At 46.3% G+C, this 17,852-nt stretch overlaps 1 protein-coding gene across 4 annotated transcripts in view; it reads left to right on the top strand.

Annotated features, from left to right (window-relative positions):
* Positions 1-573: 573 nt before the first annotated feature.
* Positions 574-17,852, top strand: part of OS9 (OS9 endoplasmic reticulum lectin) — an 89,779-nt gene continuing 72,500 nt past the window's right edge. For 2 of the 4 annotated variants that reach the window (XM_073576796.1, XM_073576795.1), the window contains exons 1-6: positions 575-840; positions 2,531-2,707; positions 2,831-2,894; positions 10,813-10,889; positions 13,897-13,995; positions 14,472-14,673. In XM_073576796.1, the coding sequence (XP_073432897.1) occupies positions 679-840; positions 2,531-2,707; positions 2,831-2,894; positions 10,813-10,889; positions 13,897-13,995; positions 14,472-14,673 (781 nt within the window). In that variant the 5' untranslated portion in view covers positions 575-678. Of the gene's footprint in view, positions 841-2,530; positions 2,708-2,830; positions 2,895-10,812; positions 10,890-13,896; positions 13,996-14,471; positions 14,674-17,852 lie in introns of all 4 variants that reach the window. The other 2 variants (XM_073576798.1, XM_073576794.1) reach the window with 2 other exon arrangements.

Raw genomic sequence — 17,852 nt, 5'->3', positions numbered from 1 at the left:
AATCTGCACGTTAAGGCAAAATTGATCATACAACCATATCTTAACTATATTTTGGTAAACAGATAAAACGCCCACTCTTGTGTCACTGTCCAAATATTTCTGGACCTAAGTGTATATTCGGACTATGAATGCTCACTGCTGTGGTCCGTAGCGCCCCCTAGTGATGATGCTTTACAACCGCGTACAAGATGCCACCGATCGGTGCCGGCCATAGAAGGCATGCTACTACCGCTGGCGTCTGTTGCAATGGCAACTGACAAACAGAAGGAAACGTTTCCGGTCACTGATTTGTCCACTGAAAGATTCGAAATTCTCCTAGCGCGAATGTTTTGCTTATCCCTGCCGGTCGCCTCCTATTGGTTTACGTCACCGGCAGTCCTAGCCTATCAACGTCTCAGGCTTGGTGAGCCAAAAGCAGCCCACGCCAGCTGTCCTTCAGCCTATCAGGAGTGACAGAGTGAGTGATTGACAGCCCATCTGACCAGTGCGCGCCCAGAGTCGTGCGCGTGTTCTCTCTATGGGCGGGACATAGATAAGGAAGTGATTTGTGAGAGGCTAACTCTCAAAGACACCTGTGAGGGCCAATAGGAACCGCGTCTGTCATAGCTTTGACCAATCAGCACTAGGCAGATGGCGGGTGGCCGGGGCATGGGAGTTTAGAGGAAGGTGCATGTTGTTATGCTGAAGATGGCGGTGCCCGGAGACTGTGCTCTGCTGCTCGGAGCTCTGTGGCTGCTGTTCGGGCTGACATCGGCCTCCATAGGCTTCCTGAACTTAGAGGAGCTGACGGAGATGAAATATGGGATAGAGATCTTGTCTGAGCCGGTGATCAGAGGCCAGGTAACGGCGGCAGGGAGCAGCTGTCACCCGGGGCGGCGGGGTGTGAGCTGTCCGTCCGCAGTGTGGGACGGATGAGAGGATCCCGCGCTTGTGCGGTCAGATATTGTGTGTACAGGGGAGAGTGCAGCTCCGGGTAACCGCAGCCGGTATGGGAGCATGGGGCGCCTGCTTGTCCGGTAATGCCCCCGCGGTGCGCCAGGCTGTCGGGCGACGTCCTCCCTTCCGCGGTGTGCTAGGCTGCCGGGCGACGACCTCCCTTCCGCGGTGCGCTAGGCTGCCGGGCGACGTCCTCCCTTCCGCGGTGCGCCAGGCTGCCGGGCGACGTCCTCCCTTCCGCGGTGCGCCAGGCTGCCGGGCGACGTCCTCCCTTCCGCGGTGCGCCAGGCTGCCGGGCGACGTCCTCCCTTCCGCGGTGCGCCAGGCTGCCGGGCGACGTCCTCCCTTCCGCGGTGCGCCAGGCTGCCGGGCGACGTCCTCCCTTCCGCGGTGCGCCGGGCGACGTCCTCCCTTCCGCGGTGCGCCGGGCGACGTCCTCCCTTCCGCGGTGCGCCGGGCGACGTCCTCCCTTCCGCGGTGCGCCGGGCGACGTCCTCCCTTCCGCGGTGCGCCGGGCGACGTCCTCCCTTCCGCGGTGCGCCGGGCGACGTCCTCCCTTCCGCGGTGCGCCGGGCGACGTCCTCCCTTCCGCGGTGCGCCGGGCGACGTCCTCCCTTCCGCGGTGCGCCGGGCGACGTCCTCCCTTCCGCGGTGCGCCGGGCGACGACCTCCTTTTCCGCGGTGCGCCTGGCTTCCGGGCGACGACCTCCTTTTCCGCGGTGCGCCTGGCTTCCGGGCGACGACCTCCTTTTCCGCGGTGCGCTGGGCAACGACCTCCCTGCCGCGACTAGGTTGTTATGGTTCAGTAAAATGCTCGCTCTTTACCGGGAGCTGTGAGGGCCCTGATCACAAATAAGTTACTCAAGATTCCAGCAGAATGAACATTTCTTCCGTATGACTTCAACTTGTGAATGATTAGGGTTCCTTGTATATTCGTGGGTCGCAGCGCTATGGGCAGGGATGGGTCCTGTTCTGATGTAGGACACGTGTACAATTCCTGCCAACCCATTCACCCCGACAGGACAACCCCTATAAAGAGTAAAGGTTTTCTGACATCTGGTGCAGAGGAACGGTGAGGCAGCCGCCGATCGTGTGACAGATGTCAACACGTGTCCTATTAATTGGTTGCATCAGACTGTTGCCGCGCCGTCCCGTCCGGCACACGGCGGCATTCTGCACCTGGCGTCAGATCAGGCAGCACCGACAGAAGGGTGCAAACAGCTTCAGGGTCTGTTTCCAGCTGCCGTCAGTGCTGGGATCCACGCATGCAGAGTATATTTCATGTGCCGCGTTCAGGCAGAGGAGATGATGCAGTGAGCACTTGTGTATATGGGATGGGCTCGATCCACTATAATCTGCTTATATTCCAATCTTCATTTCTCACCCAACAGCCGCAGAAAACTCATTGGGCCTCTGTTTACTTTCTCTAATCAGAATTTTTTTTTTTTTACATTCTTTTTGATTTCTTTTTATGGCCTCACCCCCCTCGCTGACAGCTGCCGGCCTTCCCCAGTGTGGGTCAGTCGGACACAGGTCAGTTATAACTTTATTTAATATTTCTTATTTATAGTTGGTCTCGTTTTCTCTGTTGCAGAGTAAAGCTGACGACATAGTTACCATCGCCTCCAAGTACAAGCAGAATTATGAGTGCCGGCTTCCTGCGGTTGCTGTGCGGTTTCAGCAGGAGAAGGATGACGACCCTCTGGCGTACTCGGGGCTCGGGATATCGGAGCTTTTGAAGCCGATGGAGACTGCACCATGTCTGACAAAGGTAAAGGTTACAGCACAGCAGGGGGCTCTCATAGCGCCCTCTTATACTGCCACTTGCTCGTGCTATGAGTGTTTGCGATCATTAAACGCTGATGATCTGCTAGTAAATGACTTTGTTTTTCAGACCAAAGACTGGTGGACGTATGAGTTCTGCTATGGGAAGCACATCCAGCAGTACCATATAGAAGGTATGTTGGCGGATGCAGTGCTTGGTATGATTTTATTCTTTGTGGCCAGTGACTCAGGAATCACATGTCTCACAAGCCTCCCCCTGCCCGGTGGCTCTCCTTAGGCCTCTTTCACACTTCAGTTATTTGCATCAGTTAAAATCCGCCAAAAAGGCGGAAAAGCGGATCCGTTCTCAACTGATGTGAACGGATGTCACAGGATCCGTTTTCAGACGGATCTTGAATATGAGGAAATTTAACCCCTTCACCCCCAAGGGTGGTTTGCACGTTCATGACCGGGCCAATTTTTACAATTCTGACCACTGTACCTTTATGAGGTCATAACTCTGGAACGCTTCCATGGATCCCGGTGATTCTGACATTTTCTCGTGACATATTGTACTTCATGTTAGTGGTAAAATTTCATTCAAATAACTTGCGTTTATTTGTGAGAAAAACGGAAATTTGGCGAAAATTGTGAAAATTTCGCAATTTTCCAACTTTGAATTTTTATGCCCTTAAATCACAGAGATACGGCACACAAAAAACTTGATATCTAACATTTCCCACATGTTTACTTTACATCAGCAAAATTTTGGAACCAAAATTTTTTTTTTGTTAGGAAGTTATAAGGGTTAAAAGTTGACCAGCGATTTCTCATTTTTACAACACCATTTTATATTTAGGACCACATCACATTTGAAGCCACTTTGAGGGGTCTATATGATAGAAAATACCCAAAAGTGACACCATTCTAAAAACTGCACCCCTTAAAGTGCTCAAAACCACATTCAAGAAGTTTATTAACCCTTTAGGTGCGTCACAGGAATTTTTTTGAATATTTAAAAAAAAAAAAAATGAACATCTAACTTTTTTTCATAAAAAAAATACTTCAGGTTCAATTTTTTTTATTTTACCAAGGGTAACAGGAGAAATTGGACTGCAAAAGTTATTGTGCAATTTGTCCTGAGTACGCAGATACCTGATATGTGGGGGGGAACCACTGTTTCGGTGCATGGCAGAGCTCAGAATGGAAGGAGCGCCGTTTGACTTTTTCAATGCAAAATTGGCTGGAATTCAGATTGGACGCCATGTCACGTTTGGAGAGTCCCTGATGTACCTAAACAGTGGAAACCCCCTACAAGTGACCCCATTTTGGAAACTAGACCCCCCAAGGAACTTATCTAGATATGTGGTGAGAACTTTGAACCCACAAGGGCTTTACAGAAGTTTATAACGTACAGCGGTACAATTAAAAAATCATATTTTTTCCACAAAAATGATCTTTTCACCCCAATTTTTATTTTCCCAAGGGTAACAGGACCCTAAAAGTTATTGTGCAATTTGTCCTGAATACGCTGATACCTCACATGTGGGGGTAAACCACTATTTGGGCGCATGGCAGAGCTCGGAAGGGAAGCAGTGCCATTTGACGTTTTTGGCTGGAATTGAGATCGGACACCATGTCGCGTTTGGAAAACCCCTGATGTACCAAAACAGTGGAAACCCCCCACAAATGACACCATTTTGGAAACTAGACCCCCTAAGGAACTTATCTAGATGTGTGGTGAGCACTTTGACCCCCCCAGTGCTTCACAGAAGTTTATAATGCCCGGGCGTGAAAATAAATAATTCGTATTTTTTCCACAAACATGATCTTTTAGTCACCATTTTTTTATTTTCCCAAGCGTAACAGGAGAAATTGGACCCCAAAAGTTGTTGTCCAATTTGTCCTGAGTATGCTGACACCCCATATGTGGGAGAAAACTACTGTATGGGCACACGTCGGGGCTCGGAAGGGAAGTAGTGACGTTTTGGAATGCAGACTTTGATGGAATGGTCTGCGGGTGTCATGTTGCCTTTGGAGAGCCCCTGATGTACCTAAACTATTGAAACTCCCCACAAGTGACCCCATTTTGGACACTAGACCCCCCACGGAACTTATCTAGATGTGTGGTGAGCACTTTGAACCCCCAAGTGCTTCACAGAAGTTTATAACACTCGGACGTGAAAATAAAAAAATCATTTTTTTCCACAAAAATGATATTTTTGCCCCCAATTTTTTATTTTCCTAAGGGTAACAGGAGAAATTGGACCTCAAAAATTGTTTTGCAATTTGTCCTGAGTAGGCTGATACTCTACATGTGGGGGTAAAACACTGCTGGGCGCATGGCAGAGCTTGGAAGGGAAGGAGCACCATTTGACTTTTTCAACTCAGAATTGGCTGGAATTGAGATCAGACGCCATGTTGCATTTGGAGAGCCCCTGATGTGTCCAAACAGTGGAAACCCCCAATTATAACTCCAACCCTAACCCCAACACACCCCTAACCCTAATCTGAGCCCTAGCCCTAACCCTAAGGCTGTGTGCACACGCTGCGGATTTTGCTGCGGTTCCGCAGCGGTTTTGGCTGCTGCGGACCCGCAGCAGTTTCTGCTGCGGTGTACAGTACCATGATTCCCTATGGGAATCAAAAACCGCAGTGCAGAAGGTGCGGAATTTTCCGCGGTTTTCAATCCGCAGAAAGAATTGACATGTCAATTCTTTCTGCGGATTCTCCTGCGGTTTGCCATCTCCTCTATTGAGGAGATGAAAAACCGCAGGACAAAACCGCAGAGCAATCCGCAGGTAAAACCGCAGGTCTTTTGACCTGCGGTTTCACCTGCGGATTTTACAAAATCCGCGCGGATGAATCCGCAGCGTGTGCACACAGCCTTACCCTAACGGGTAATTTTATTATTTTTCCCTACCTAAGGGGGTGATATCGGGGGGTTTGATTTACTATTTATGGCGGTTTTTATATTTGGCAGCTGTCATACGCTAAAAGACGCTTTTTATTGTAAAATAGTTTTTGCATCACCACATTTTGAGAGCTATAATTTTTCCGTATTTTGACCCACTGAGTCATGTGAGGTCTTATTTTTTGCGGGACGAGTTGACGTTTTTATTGGTACCATTTTCGGGCACGTGACATTTTTTGATTGCTTTTTATTCCTATTTTTGGGACGCAGAATGAACAAAAACCAGCGTTTCATGAATTTCTTTTGGGGGGGTGCATTTAGGCCGGTTTCACATTCGCGCTTTTGAGCGCAGCGACGGTCTGCGCACGGCCGCCGCTAAGCCCCGCCCCGCCTCCACCGGTATCTCCGCCTCCGGGCGCATGACGCTGCATGCGTCGTGCGTCCCCTATCTTCATCACAGAGGGCGCAGGCCGTGCGCAGTCTGCGCACAGTCTGCGTTTGGCGGCGCATGCGTCCTTTTGACGGTGCGCCGAGCAGCGCCAAACGCAACCTGTTGCATTTTGGTTGTGCTCGGCGCACCGTCAAAAGGACGCATGCGCCGCCAAACGCAGACTGTGCGCAGACTGCGCACGGCCTGCGCCCTCTGTGATGAAGATAGGGGACGCACGATGCATGCAGCGTCATGCGCCCGGAGGCGAAGATACCGGTGGAGGCGGGGCAGGGGGCGGGGCTTAGCGGCGGCCATGCGCAGGCCGTCGCTGCGCTCAAAAGCGCGAATGTGAAACCGGCCTTACACCGTTCCGCGTGCGGTAAAATTGATAAAGCGGTTTTATTCTTCGGGTCAGTACGGTTACAGCGATACCTCATTTAGGTCGTTTTTTTATGTTTTTGTCGGTTTTATGCAATGAAAACTATTTTATATAAAAAATAATTATTTTTGCATCGCTTTATTCTGTGAGCTATAACTTTTTTATTTTTTCTCTGATGATGCTGTGTGGCGGCTCGTTTTTTGCGGGACAAGATAAACGTTTTCAGCGGTACCATGGATATTTATATTCATCTTTTTGATCGCGCGTTATTACACTTTTTGTTTGGCGGTATGATAATAAATCATTATTTTTTGCTTCGTTTTTTATTTTTATTTTTTAAGGGGTTCGCTAAAGGGGTTAACTAATGGGACAGTTTTATAGGGCGGGTCATTACGGACGCGGCGATACCTAATATGTGTACTTTTATTGTTTTTTTTTTTTTTTATTATTATTATTATTTCCAAAAAATTGATTTATTGGGGGAATATTTTTTTTTTTTCTAATTTATTTGGCAATTTTTTTTTTTTTTTTTTTTTTTTTAATTATTTTAACACTTTTTTTTATTTTTTACTTTATTAAATAGTCCCAGGTGGGACATCTCTGTCCTGTGACAGATCGCTGATCTGTCACATCACAGATCACTGTGACAGATCAGCGATCTGACACATGCACTGCAAAAGGCTTCCTCATGCCTGCGCTTTGCAGGCACTGAGGAAGCCAGCTTCCTCAGGCCCCCGAAGGCCCCCGTCGCCATCTTGGATTCGGGGGCCTGGAGGAAAGGAGCCCCCAAAAAGATGGCGTCGGCGAAATCTCGCGAGATTACACCGACGCCATTTTGGATCCCGATGTCGTCCACGCCAGCGACATGTTCTTGCGGCGACGCCATCTTAAATATCGCGGGATTTCACGAAATCCAAGATGGCGTCGCCGCAAGAACATGTCGGCGGCCTGGAGAACGTCTGGATCCAGGATCGCGGCGGCGGAGGAAGATGTCGGGGCAGCGACGATGACGGTGTGAGTATGAGAGATGGAGTGAGAGAGAAAGGGTCGTATGTGGAGTGAAAGAGTGAGTGGATGCGAGTGGAGATGGTGAAAGGTGAGAGGAGTGTGTGTTGAGGAGTGTGTGTGTTGAGGGTTAACATGGCAAGAGGTGTGATGCTATCGCATCCTCCCAATGCGATAGCATCGGGCCATAATCTAGTATAATATATTTGGGTGCATTTGCATGGCCTCCTATTAAGGATTAATACCGTATTTTTCGGACTATAAGACGCACCCAAATTTTAAGACGGAAAATAGGGAAAAAAATAATAATGTGTCAAATGGGGGTCCGTCTTACGGTCCGAATTCAGCTTACCTGGGAAGGGATCCGGCACAGGTGGAGGAGTAGTCACAGGGGTCATTCAGTGGTCCAGGCTCGTGCAGTGGCGGCTCTGTGCTGGGGCAGCTGTGCTGGGGCAGGTGGCCTGTGCTGAGCTGGGGTAGGTGGGCTCTGCGGGGTGAGGGTGGCGGCGGGCTGTGCTCCGGTGCAGGGGCGGCGGCTCCGCCGGTGTTTCCTCGCAGCCCGGAGGCCCCCGCAGATCCCTTGCTGGCCGCCGCCATATTGCGGTGGCCTCCGGGAACATGGACGCCGGAAAGATGGCCGCCGGTCCGGGGACGGCACATGCGCGGGTTCAGATCTCGTCGCCACCCCCGATCCCGCCCGCTGCCACCACCGCACCGCAGGTAAGTATGTTGCGACCATAAGACGCACCCCCCACTTTCCCCCAAAGTTTTGGGGGAAAAAAGTGCATCTTATGGTCGGAAAAATACGGTAATTGTTCTAAATGCCAGCATCACTGAGTACATTTGAAAAATAGGACCATTTAATTGTGGTTCTGTTGTTTGCCCATGTTACAGATATTATGTACTAATTTATGGTATTTTTGGGTTAACCACCTATTTTTACTGTACCTGTGGTATTTTTCCATTTTTTTAATGAATTGTTAATAAAAAAGATTTTTTTATCAATATATGGTGTTATTAAAGCCTGTTTCTTTTTGGTGTTATATGAAATAACTTGGCTTTTTGTAGCTATAAGGGATATAAACTTGGTGTCTTTTTTTTTTTTTTAAGTGGTGAAAAGAAAATTCAGAAACTTGTAAGAAAAATAACATTTACTTTTGTCGCTATTTTGAGTCGCTATTTGAAATTTTTTTGAGGCTGGGTTAGGGCTTATTTTTGTGTCCTGAGATGACGTTTTTACTGGTACCATTTTGGGGTAGATACAATGTTTTGATTGCTTTTTGCAGCAATAGACAAAAATGATTTTTCTTTCTCGTTTTGCAGTTTACTGATTACCATATTTTTTGCATTATAAGACGCACCCCCTAATTTGGTGAAGAAAAAGAGAATTTTTTTTATGTTAAATGGGGGTCTGTGTTATAATGCCAGTGTCCGTCTTACAAATCATATATATGTCCCCCATCCTGGCACATGGCCCTCTTGTGCTGGCATGTGGCCCCCCCACGTGCTACTGGCACACTGCCCCCTTGTGCTGCTACACTGGCGTATTGCCCCACTGTGCTGCTGGCACGCATATGGCCCCCACATCACATCCTGGATATGCCCCCCTGTGCTGCTGGCATGCATATGGCCCCCCTCCATTCGATCCTGGATATTCCCCCCCCCCCCCCCCGTGCTGCTGGCATGCATATGGCCCCCTCCATTCCATCCTGTATATGCCCCCCTGTGCTGCTGGCACGCATATGGCCATCACATCCTGGATATGCCCCCCTGTGCTGCTGGCATGCATATGGCCCCCCCCCCCCCATCCCATCCTGGATATGCCCCGCTGTGCTGCTGGCATGCACGTGATAAAATAAACACTTAACTCGCCTTCCGATGATGGCTCCGTGCTCCCAGCTCCTCTGTTGCGCTTCCTGTTTTCCGGGAATCGAATCATGTGACCTGGGCACACAGTGATGACATCACTGTGCTGTGTCACATGATCGGATGTCGGCACAGACACAGGAAGAGCCACAGGGGGAGCTGGGAGCACGGAGCCATCATCGGAAGGTGAGTTAAGTGTTTATTTTATCATGTGCATGCCAGCAGCACAGCCGGGCATATCCAGGATGGGATGGGGGGGCCCCATGTGCGTGCCAGCAGCACAGGAGGGCATATATGGGATGGGGGGGGGGGGGGCCCATGTGCATGCCAGCAGCACAGGAGGGCATATCCAGGATGGAATGGAGGGCCATGTGCGTGCCAGCAGCACAGGGGGGCATATCCAGGATGGGAGGCGAGGAGAGTACAGACACATGCAATATGTGCCGCTCCCCTGTCAACCAACTCAGCGCGGCTTCAGCACCAAGGGTGCAGTGAATATTACATGAGGCTAATGAGCGGGAGCACGTGACCTCCCGCTGTCTCTGCAGCCAGCCCAGGCCCCTGACCATGCCAGAGCCGCCCCTCTACAGCACACAGATTCGGATTGTAAGACGCACCTCCCACTTTCCCCCAAAACTTGGGGGGAAAAAAAATGCGTCTTATAATCCGAAAAATACGGTAATCTATTTTACATTTTGATCAGACTTTTATGAATGCAGCGATGCCAAGTATGTGTATTTTATAGTTGTTGTTTTTTTTAAATTGTTTTATGTTAAAGGGGCAAAAGGGGGTGATTTGAATTTGTGTACATGTGGTGGTTTTCACATTTTTAAAAACTTATTTTCTTTACTTTTTGGTATATTTAATAGCCCCCTTAGGGGGAATTAAATCTGCGATCATCCATTCACTTGTGCTGTACATAGGAGTGTTCACATGAGTATCAGAATAACAGGCACAGGGAGGTCTTCAGCAGATCCCTGGCTTTCATGAAAACCCATCGGTGCCGATGGGAGCGAGGAATAACGCCAGCAGGCTTTAACATGTTAAGAACCGTGGGTGGAACTTCACTTCATCAGCCGCCATTTGCAGGGTTAGATGCAGGGTTGGCCCGGAAGCCCACATCAAAGGCAGGGACACGACATATCGGTCTTCATACAGAGCTTTCATCCAAGAGGTCGCTATGGCTCGAGATTGCGCTGAAGGACGTTAAATAATAATTGTCATATGTTGTGTGTCCTATAAGGTTGGGGCGAAACGGCGACTTTCGCCCTGACATCGGTTACACAGCCACAGAAGGCTCTGACACTGTTACTTAGCTCGTGAATGGGGACACGTTGTGCCCCATAGGTTATAGCAACTGTGACAATCAGGTCTAAAAAAAAAAAAAAAAAAAAGACTTTTTACGATTTGCTTGTTCCGTGAGAGTCTGGTATAATGTAACTGCCTTAACACAGACACTTATGATAAAAAATAGCACTGGGAGCATTAATGACAATTAATTTTACATTGTTTTTTTAGAATCGGAAGTAAAGGGGGATATTCTGTATCTGGGGCACTATCAGTCCGAATTTGACTGGAATAATGAGACCGCAAAGGTGAGTTGTGTGCCCCCCCCCCACATCACAGCATCCGGTCACTGATTTATAGTGTCCTTATATTCTGAAGGGTTTGTGCAACACAAAAGCCATTGTACTTGTCAGCCTGTTACATTTGTTAATGATTTTTCTGTGTTTTTAGTGCTTTGTTGTATTAAAAAAGGGAAATAATGCAGCAAAATGTCAAGGACTTGTTCATTAGGGATGAAGGTTAAAGTGGCTTTCTACTGTAAAAAAAAAAAAAATTGTGCCCCAACGATTGCATACTCGTAAAGCAAACTAAGATAGTATTCACCCTTCCCAGGTCCAGTGCATGCTCTCAGCCGCACTGGTCACAGCAGTGACCTTACATCATCTACAGCACAGAACTGCTGCAGCCGACCACTGAGCTCAGCGCCTCGTGCCATCTTCATCTGCAGATCTGCTATATGTTCACTGGTTAGCTGTGTGCTGAAGTCATAACGTCACCGCTGCAACCGAAACACAGCAACAGCTGAGAGCCAATGTGTTAGACCGGGGTGGGGGGAGCAGTATGTACTCGTGTATTGCCAACTGTTCAGCAATAAGGTTCGGATACGGCTTTAAAGAAGGCTACTACTTGGATATGACACAATTTTATTATACAGTGATTAATTTAAATGATAGAACACCAAGTTAATGGAATGGCAGATATAATATTGCCCTATCTTGTTAATTAATTTCATGTGAATCATACAATTATTATGAATTATAGTACATAGAGAAATAAGTATCCATACTATACATTACCAAGCATTGTAGCATCACTTCTCTACTAGAGGGACCGCAGTGTCAGTGAGAAGGAAAATACTCTGGTCTTGTCCTCACAGAAACCGTGCACCCACGATAGCTTCTGGAAATGTCCCCTCTCCTCACTGACATAGGGTCCACCTTTTTATACACAACACTCCTACATTACAACTGTGCAGTATGTTTAGTCTGCATCAGAATCTTGAATCTGCACAGTACGTTGTTGTCTTGATAACAGCACAAGACTTCAAGGTCTGTTTGTTATAGACTACTAAAATCTTAGTTTGTTTGCACCAACCAGAGATTTGTTTGCCATTAGTATGTCTCTTAACAATAGCACAATGCATCAGGGTTGTTTTGCTACTGATTATAACCCAGGCTCTGTTTGTCAAAGTTGTCTATGTGTTCAAAGTTCAACATATGTTGCTTGTTACAAAGTTAACTCTTCATGCTCATAGCATAACGCTCTAAGATGGTAACATATGGGCAGCATGACTTCCATAATCACCTATTCTGAAAACTGGATACCTATCGTAACCCAGACACACGCATACATGTCAGATATGTATCACAATCGGTCCTCGATTATGGATGTCATGTATGATCATTGCTACATGAGACCATCACATTTTGGTCTCTCTTGTCAATCGAGAATCATACTATTACCGAGCACAAGACTTCCTTGTTCAAGCAGCATAAATATTCATTATCTATACAGTTGTTATTCCTATTGTCCTAGCACATATGTAAAGGATACACCACACAGAATTAGTTGGAAAGTTCCTTCCCATCAACTACCCCCCAAGTGAAAGTATTCAGTATCTATCACTGTTTGTCAACAGTGGTCACTTGCGTGCAAATAATAATGAATCTTTGAAACACCGAGCTTCAAAGACCACAGAACAATTCCTTGTCTTACGGTATTGACACAGAGCAAACGCTTTGTGGCTCAGTGTCAAATTTCAGCATTAATGATATTACACCATAGTATATTGCAATATAGTGTTTGGATTCAAACTACCATATTTCATATTTGCAATACTTTCCATCCTTGGTCTAATGACCACACTATATCAAAGCATATAAACAATATATTACAATATGTAGGCTATAAGATATCCATATTTTTATTAGCACCACAACTCGCTTGGGCAGAAATTTGTTGAAAGTGGAAAATTCCTTTAAGCTAACAGTAAACGTTTGATTGGCTAATCTGAGAATACATGCAGATATGGGAATCAATATAGGTATACAGTGAGATATAGAACACTCAGGGTCCATTGTAAAGAAAAAAATTTTAAAAATAAAATAAGAATATTGTGGTGACCCTTTTGGAATAGCTGGCCTGGTTGAGTACAGGGAAGGGGTTAAAATATAAAGCATTTTAAAGGGAATCTGTTGCCTATTTTTCGTATATAAGCTGCAGCCACCGCCATTAGGGGCTTATCTACAGCATTCTGTAATGCTGTAGATAAGCCCCGATGTAACCTGAAAGATAAGAAAAACGAGTTATATTATACTCACCCCGGGGGGGCGGTCCGGCTCCTCCCATCTTCATAAGATGACATCCTCCTTCTTGCTTCTGTCGCGCTCCTGTGCAAGCGTACTATATGTGCCCTATTGAGGGCAGAGTAAAGTACTGCAGTGCGCCGGGAAAGGTCAGAGGTCCGACACCTGCGCACTGCAGTTCTCTGCTCTGCCCTCAACAGCGTAGATAAAGTACGCCTGCGCAGGAGCCGCGACAGAAGCAAGGAGGAGGACGTCATCGTATGAAGATGGGAGGAGCCGGACCCCCGGGTGAGTATAATCTTATTTTTCTTATCTTTCAGGTTACATCTACATTACAGAATGCTGTAGATAAGCCCCTGATGGCGGTGCCGGCAGCTTATTTATGAAAAAATAGGTGACAGATTCCCTTTAATTGTATTCTTTTGTTACAATAATTCAGTAATTGATGTCAGACGCCATACCTCGCCTCTGTAAGTGCTTAATGTTCCCACCCAGTGCGGTCTTGTTCACTTTTATCCGGTTTTCTCATTTACACAGAGGAGCTCTGCACGTGACGTGACGGCTCCGTATGTTGCTTACAGACACAGCAGTGGAAAATGTCATCCAGGGTCATCATGTTGCAGATGCTGTAAAATCTTTATATATATATATATATATATATATATATATATATATATATATATATATATATATTTCTCCCAGTGCTGACTCGCAGTTTTCTTCTATTAAGGCATCAAAACACCACAGACTAAAGCGTTACCACAGCCAGATGTATGTGAACGGCTCCAAATGTGACCTGAACGGAAAACTGCGAGAAACCGAAGTCCGAGTAAGAATATGACTTGTTTGTCATCAACACTCCACTTAATGTGTAACCTGATGTCAGGGCTCGTGCAGGCGGCTACTTCAATCAGACAAATAATACTTGTTTTGTTGGATATTGCTCCTACCTGTGTTATTCTATGGGACCGTGCACATGTACAATTTTTTTTCTCAAACCAAGGGGGGAAAAAAATCATACTGTGCACGTTTTGCCTCAGAGAATTGGACAGCATTTGTCCATTCATGTCTATGGGTCCTTTATGGGTAACTTTATTTTAAATTTTTTTTCTCCAAGAAAATCAGTCTGTTTAGCATAGCCGGATTTTTTTTGGGGGGGGCGGAATGGAGAGTGAGAGTGTATGTATGTATGTGTATATATATATATATATATATATATATTTTTTTTTTCTGTATTGATTTGTGCTTTATAGAACGGTTATGTGAATACATTAGTGATGTGGAATTGTTCTGTTGTCATCGCAGTTCTTGTGTGAGGACGGCTCAGGAGACTATATCGCTCGGGTGGATGAACCTCAGTCTTGTACTTATGTGCTAACCATTCACACCACTCGGATCTGCAATCATCCCTTCCTACGTCCTCCTTCCACGGGCACACCACAGCCCATAAAATGTCATCCGGCGCTGAGCCCGGAACAGTATGTAGAATATGTAAAGGCACAAGTGTGTAAGTATAGCCCTGATCATTCTATTCAATACTTTCACAACTTTTCACCCCGGATTGGCGCGATCCCCGATCGAATCAATTGCGCCAATCGCAGGGCACAGCAGCGGTATTACCACGCTGTGCCCTGCCGGTACCGGCCTGGATCAGTGCTGTAATAGCACCAATCCTAGGACAAGCCCAGCAGGGCCTGCAGGAGCTGATTGGCGCAATCGATGTCACCGTCGATCACGCCAATCATAGGGCACAGTGACCGCTCTGTGCCCTGCTGGTGACCTGGCTGTGACCTGCATAGGAATTGGAGCTGTGAGCTCCGATCCTTGGCAGTTGCCATGGTCACCAGGCAGAACAGTGATTGGTGGGATCGATGTGATCATTTGATCCCTCCAATGACAGGTCACAGCAGCGGTGTGACCGCTCTGACCTGTTTCTAACCTGCCAGTGACCTGTCTGACAGCTCTGCCGGGGTCCTCACTCTAGCTGAGGATTCCTGCAGAGCGGTCACACAGCAAGAGCTCCTGTGCTGGGTATTGTGGTGCCACAGCAGCCTGTAACGCCACAATTCTTGCTGAAGAAAGACTTCAGAAAAAAAGAAAAGAGAGACTACAACTGTAAGTGATACCTGATCCCTGCCCAATCTATCTTCATCCCCCCCCCCTTCACCCTCTTTTTACCCCCTCCACCCCCCTTTGCGCCGCTTCCGTGTGCACATTTAGCAGCCACCGAGCGTTGATTGGTGACGCAGTTCACCAATCAACACTCGTGCTCGCTTTTTTTCTCCTCCGCCTCCTTCGTGCCAACTCAGTACACAGATCCCGCAACCGCCAAACTTTGATAAGTGACGCAGTTCACTTATCACAGCTTGTGCGCGCACACAGCAGCCGCTGAACTTTGATAAGTGACGCAGTTCACTTATCAGAGCTAGGGCTTGCTGTTTTAGACTTTTCTTTTCACAGGTATTTTTTTCTCCCTATTTGCTTTTTTTTCTTTTAGCTTTTTCTTTTCAGAATAGTTTGCACCAATCACCATTCCCCCCACACATACAGTTAGGTCCATATAGTTGGACAGAGACAATTTTCTAATTTTGGTTCTAGACATTACCCACAATGAATTTTTTCCTGGGACATCTGTGTGCTGGTTCCGCAGGACCCGAGGAGAAAGGTGAGGACGAAGAATCAGAAAAGTATAAAAATGTGGGATCCTCTCCCTCGCTGTCATTCTTGAATGTCCAAGTCAGTCACCTGATCTCAACCCAATTGAGCATGCATTTCACTTGTTAAAGAATAAACTTCAGACAGGCCCACAAACAGCAACTGAAAGCCACCGCAGTGAAGGCCTGGCAGAGCATCAAAAAGGAGGAAACACAGCGTCTGGTGATGTCCATAAGTTCAAGACTTCGGGCAGTTATTGCCAACAAAGGGTTTTCAACTAAGTACTAGAAATGAACATTTTATTTACAATTATTTAATCTGTCCAATTACTTTTGGTCCCTTTAAAAACAGGGTGACATGTTAAGGAGCTGAAACTCCTAAACCCTTCATCCAATTTTAATGTGGATACCCTCAAATGAAAGCTGAAAGCCTGAACTTCAACTGCATCTGAATTGTTTTGTTTAAAATTCATTGTGGTAATGTCTAGAACCAAAATTAGAAAAATGTCTGTCCAAATATATATGGACCTTACTGTAGTTATCAATAAAGTACACCCAAACACTATAGTCACAAAAAAAGTCCCACTCATCATGTTCGTCCCAACAGCGCTATTCAGTGGAGGAGGTATATTCTTTCCTTGCCTTCGACACTGATAGCGAGGGAGAGGATCCCACATTTTTATACTTTTCTGATTCTTCGTCCTCATCTTTCTCCTCGGGTCCTGCGGAACCACCACACAGACACCCCAGGACAGAAGATGAGACAGCGCCCGCTAATGCAGAACCTGAACCAGCGCACACCATTGGCGGACCCTGTGTGGACCTTGCCCCCCGAAAATTACGAGACACTGATTCCAGATTCAAATTTGACACCACCGGCCTCACAGAAATTGACTTTTTCAAAGTCTTTTTCTCTGAGGATTTTAATAACCTCATGGTGGAGCAAACTAGTTTGTAGACTCGTCAATTTTTGGAGCAAAACCCCGGTTCTTCATATTCTGACTGGTCTCCTGTAGACGCAGTTGAAATTATTAAAAATCCAGGCTAAAAGGTTAAAATAAAATAACCTCAAATAAAATCAAGCAGCAGGTATACTCCAACTCATTATTGTAAACAAAAACCAAAGCAGTACAAAATACCCATTTAGATATCACAATTATATTTATTAATAGCTCTCATAGACATACAATACAAAATATATTAATAACAAGTTAAATAGACAAACTAAGCAAAGCGAAGGACACAGAACAGAAGGTCTGACACAATTTAAAATAACAATAATATGTGGACCGGGACTAAAGAGACCATATGAAACATCATAATGCAAAAAATATATATGTGTATATAAAAAATATATATTGCAGTACTATCGTAGTATCGGACACTAATTTGTAAAAATAGCACTGTGGGTGTAACTAGATGATATGAAACCTGTAGCCACTCTAGTTCAAATCCCGTCAACACCCAAAGCCTCAAATTGTAAAGAGTCCAACACTAAAATGAGTATCACCCAAATAGGTCCAGGTAAGCGGTCAGAACATGCAGCCCCAACGCGTGTTTCGCGTGAGCTTCCTCAGTGTCTGATACTATGATAGTACTGCAATATATATATTTTTTTTATATACACATACTGTATATATATATTTTTTGCATTATGTTGTTTCATATGGTCTCTTTAGTCTCGGCCCATGTATTATTATTTTAATTGTGTCAGATCTTCTGCAATATTTTATATAACACTCCAGTGTTCCGAATGGTCATGGCCCAGACGCGTTTTGAGGCCATCCACAAATTCCTGCATTATTCCGATAATGCACAGTGTCCCGCACAAAATGACCCCAACTTTGACCGTCTGTTCAAAGTTCGGCCGGTCATTGAACACTTCAACAAAAAGTTTGCTAAAGTGTAGGTGCCCAAAAGGGACATCTGTGTGGATGAGTCCTTAATTCATTTTAAGGGAAGGCTCGGATTCCATCAATACCTGCCCAGTAAGAGGGCCAGGTACGGAATCAAACTCTACAAACTGTGTGAG

This window comes from Dendrobates tinctorius, unplaced genomic scaffold (genome assembly GCF_039654945.1).
Source record: "Dendrobates tinctorius isolate UK_male_01 unplaced genomic scaffold, ASM3965494v1 ptg000051l, whole genome shotgun sequence".
NCBI classification, from domain to species: Eukaryota; Metazoa; Chordata; class Amphibia; order Anura; family Dendrobatidae; genus Dendrobates; species Dendrobates tinctorius.
This window is presented reverse-complemented; position numbering and strand designations above follow the sequence as displayed.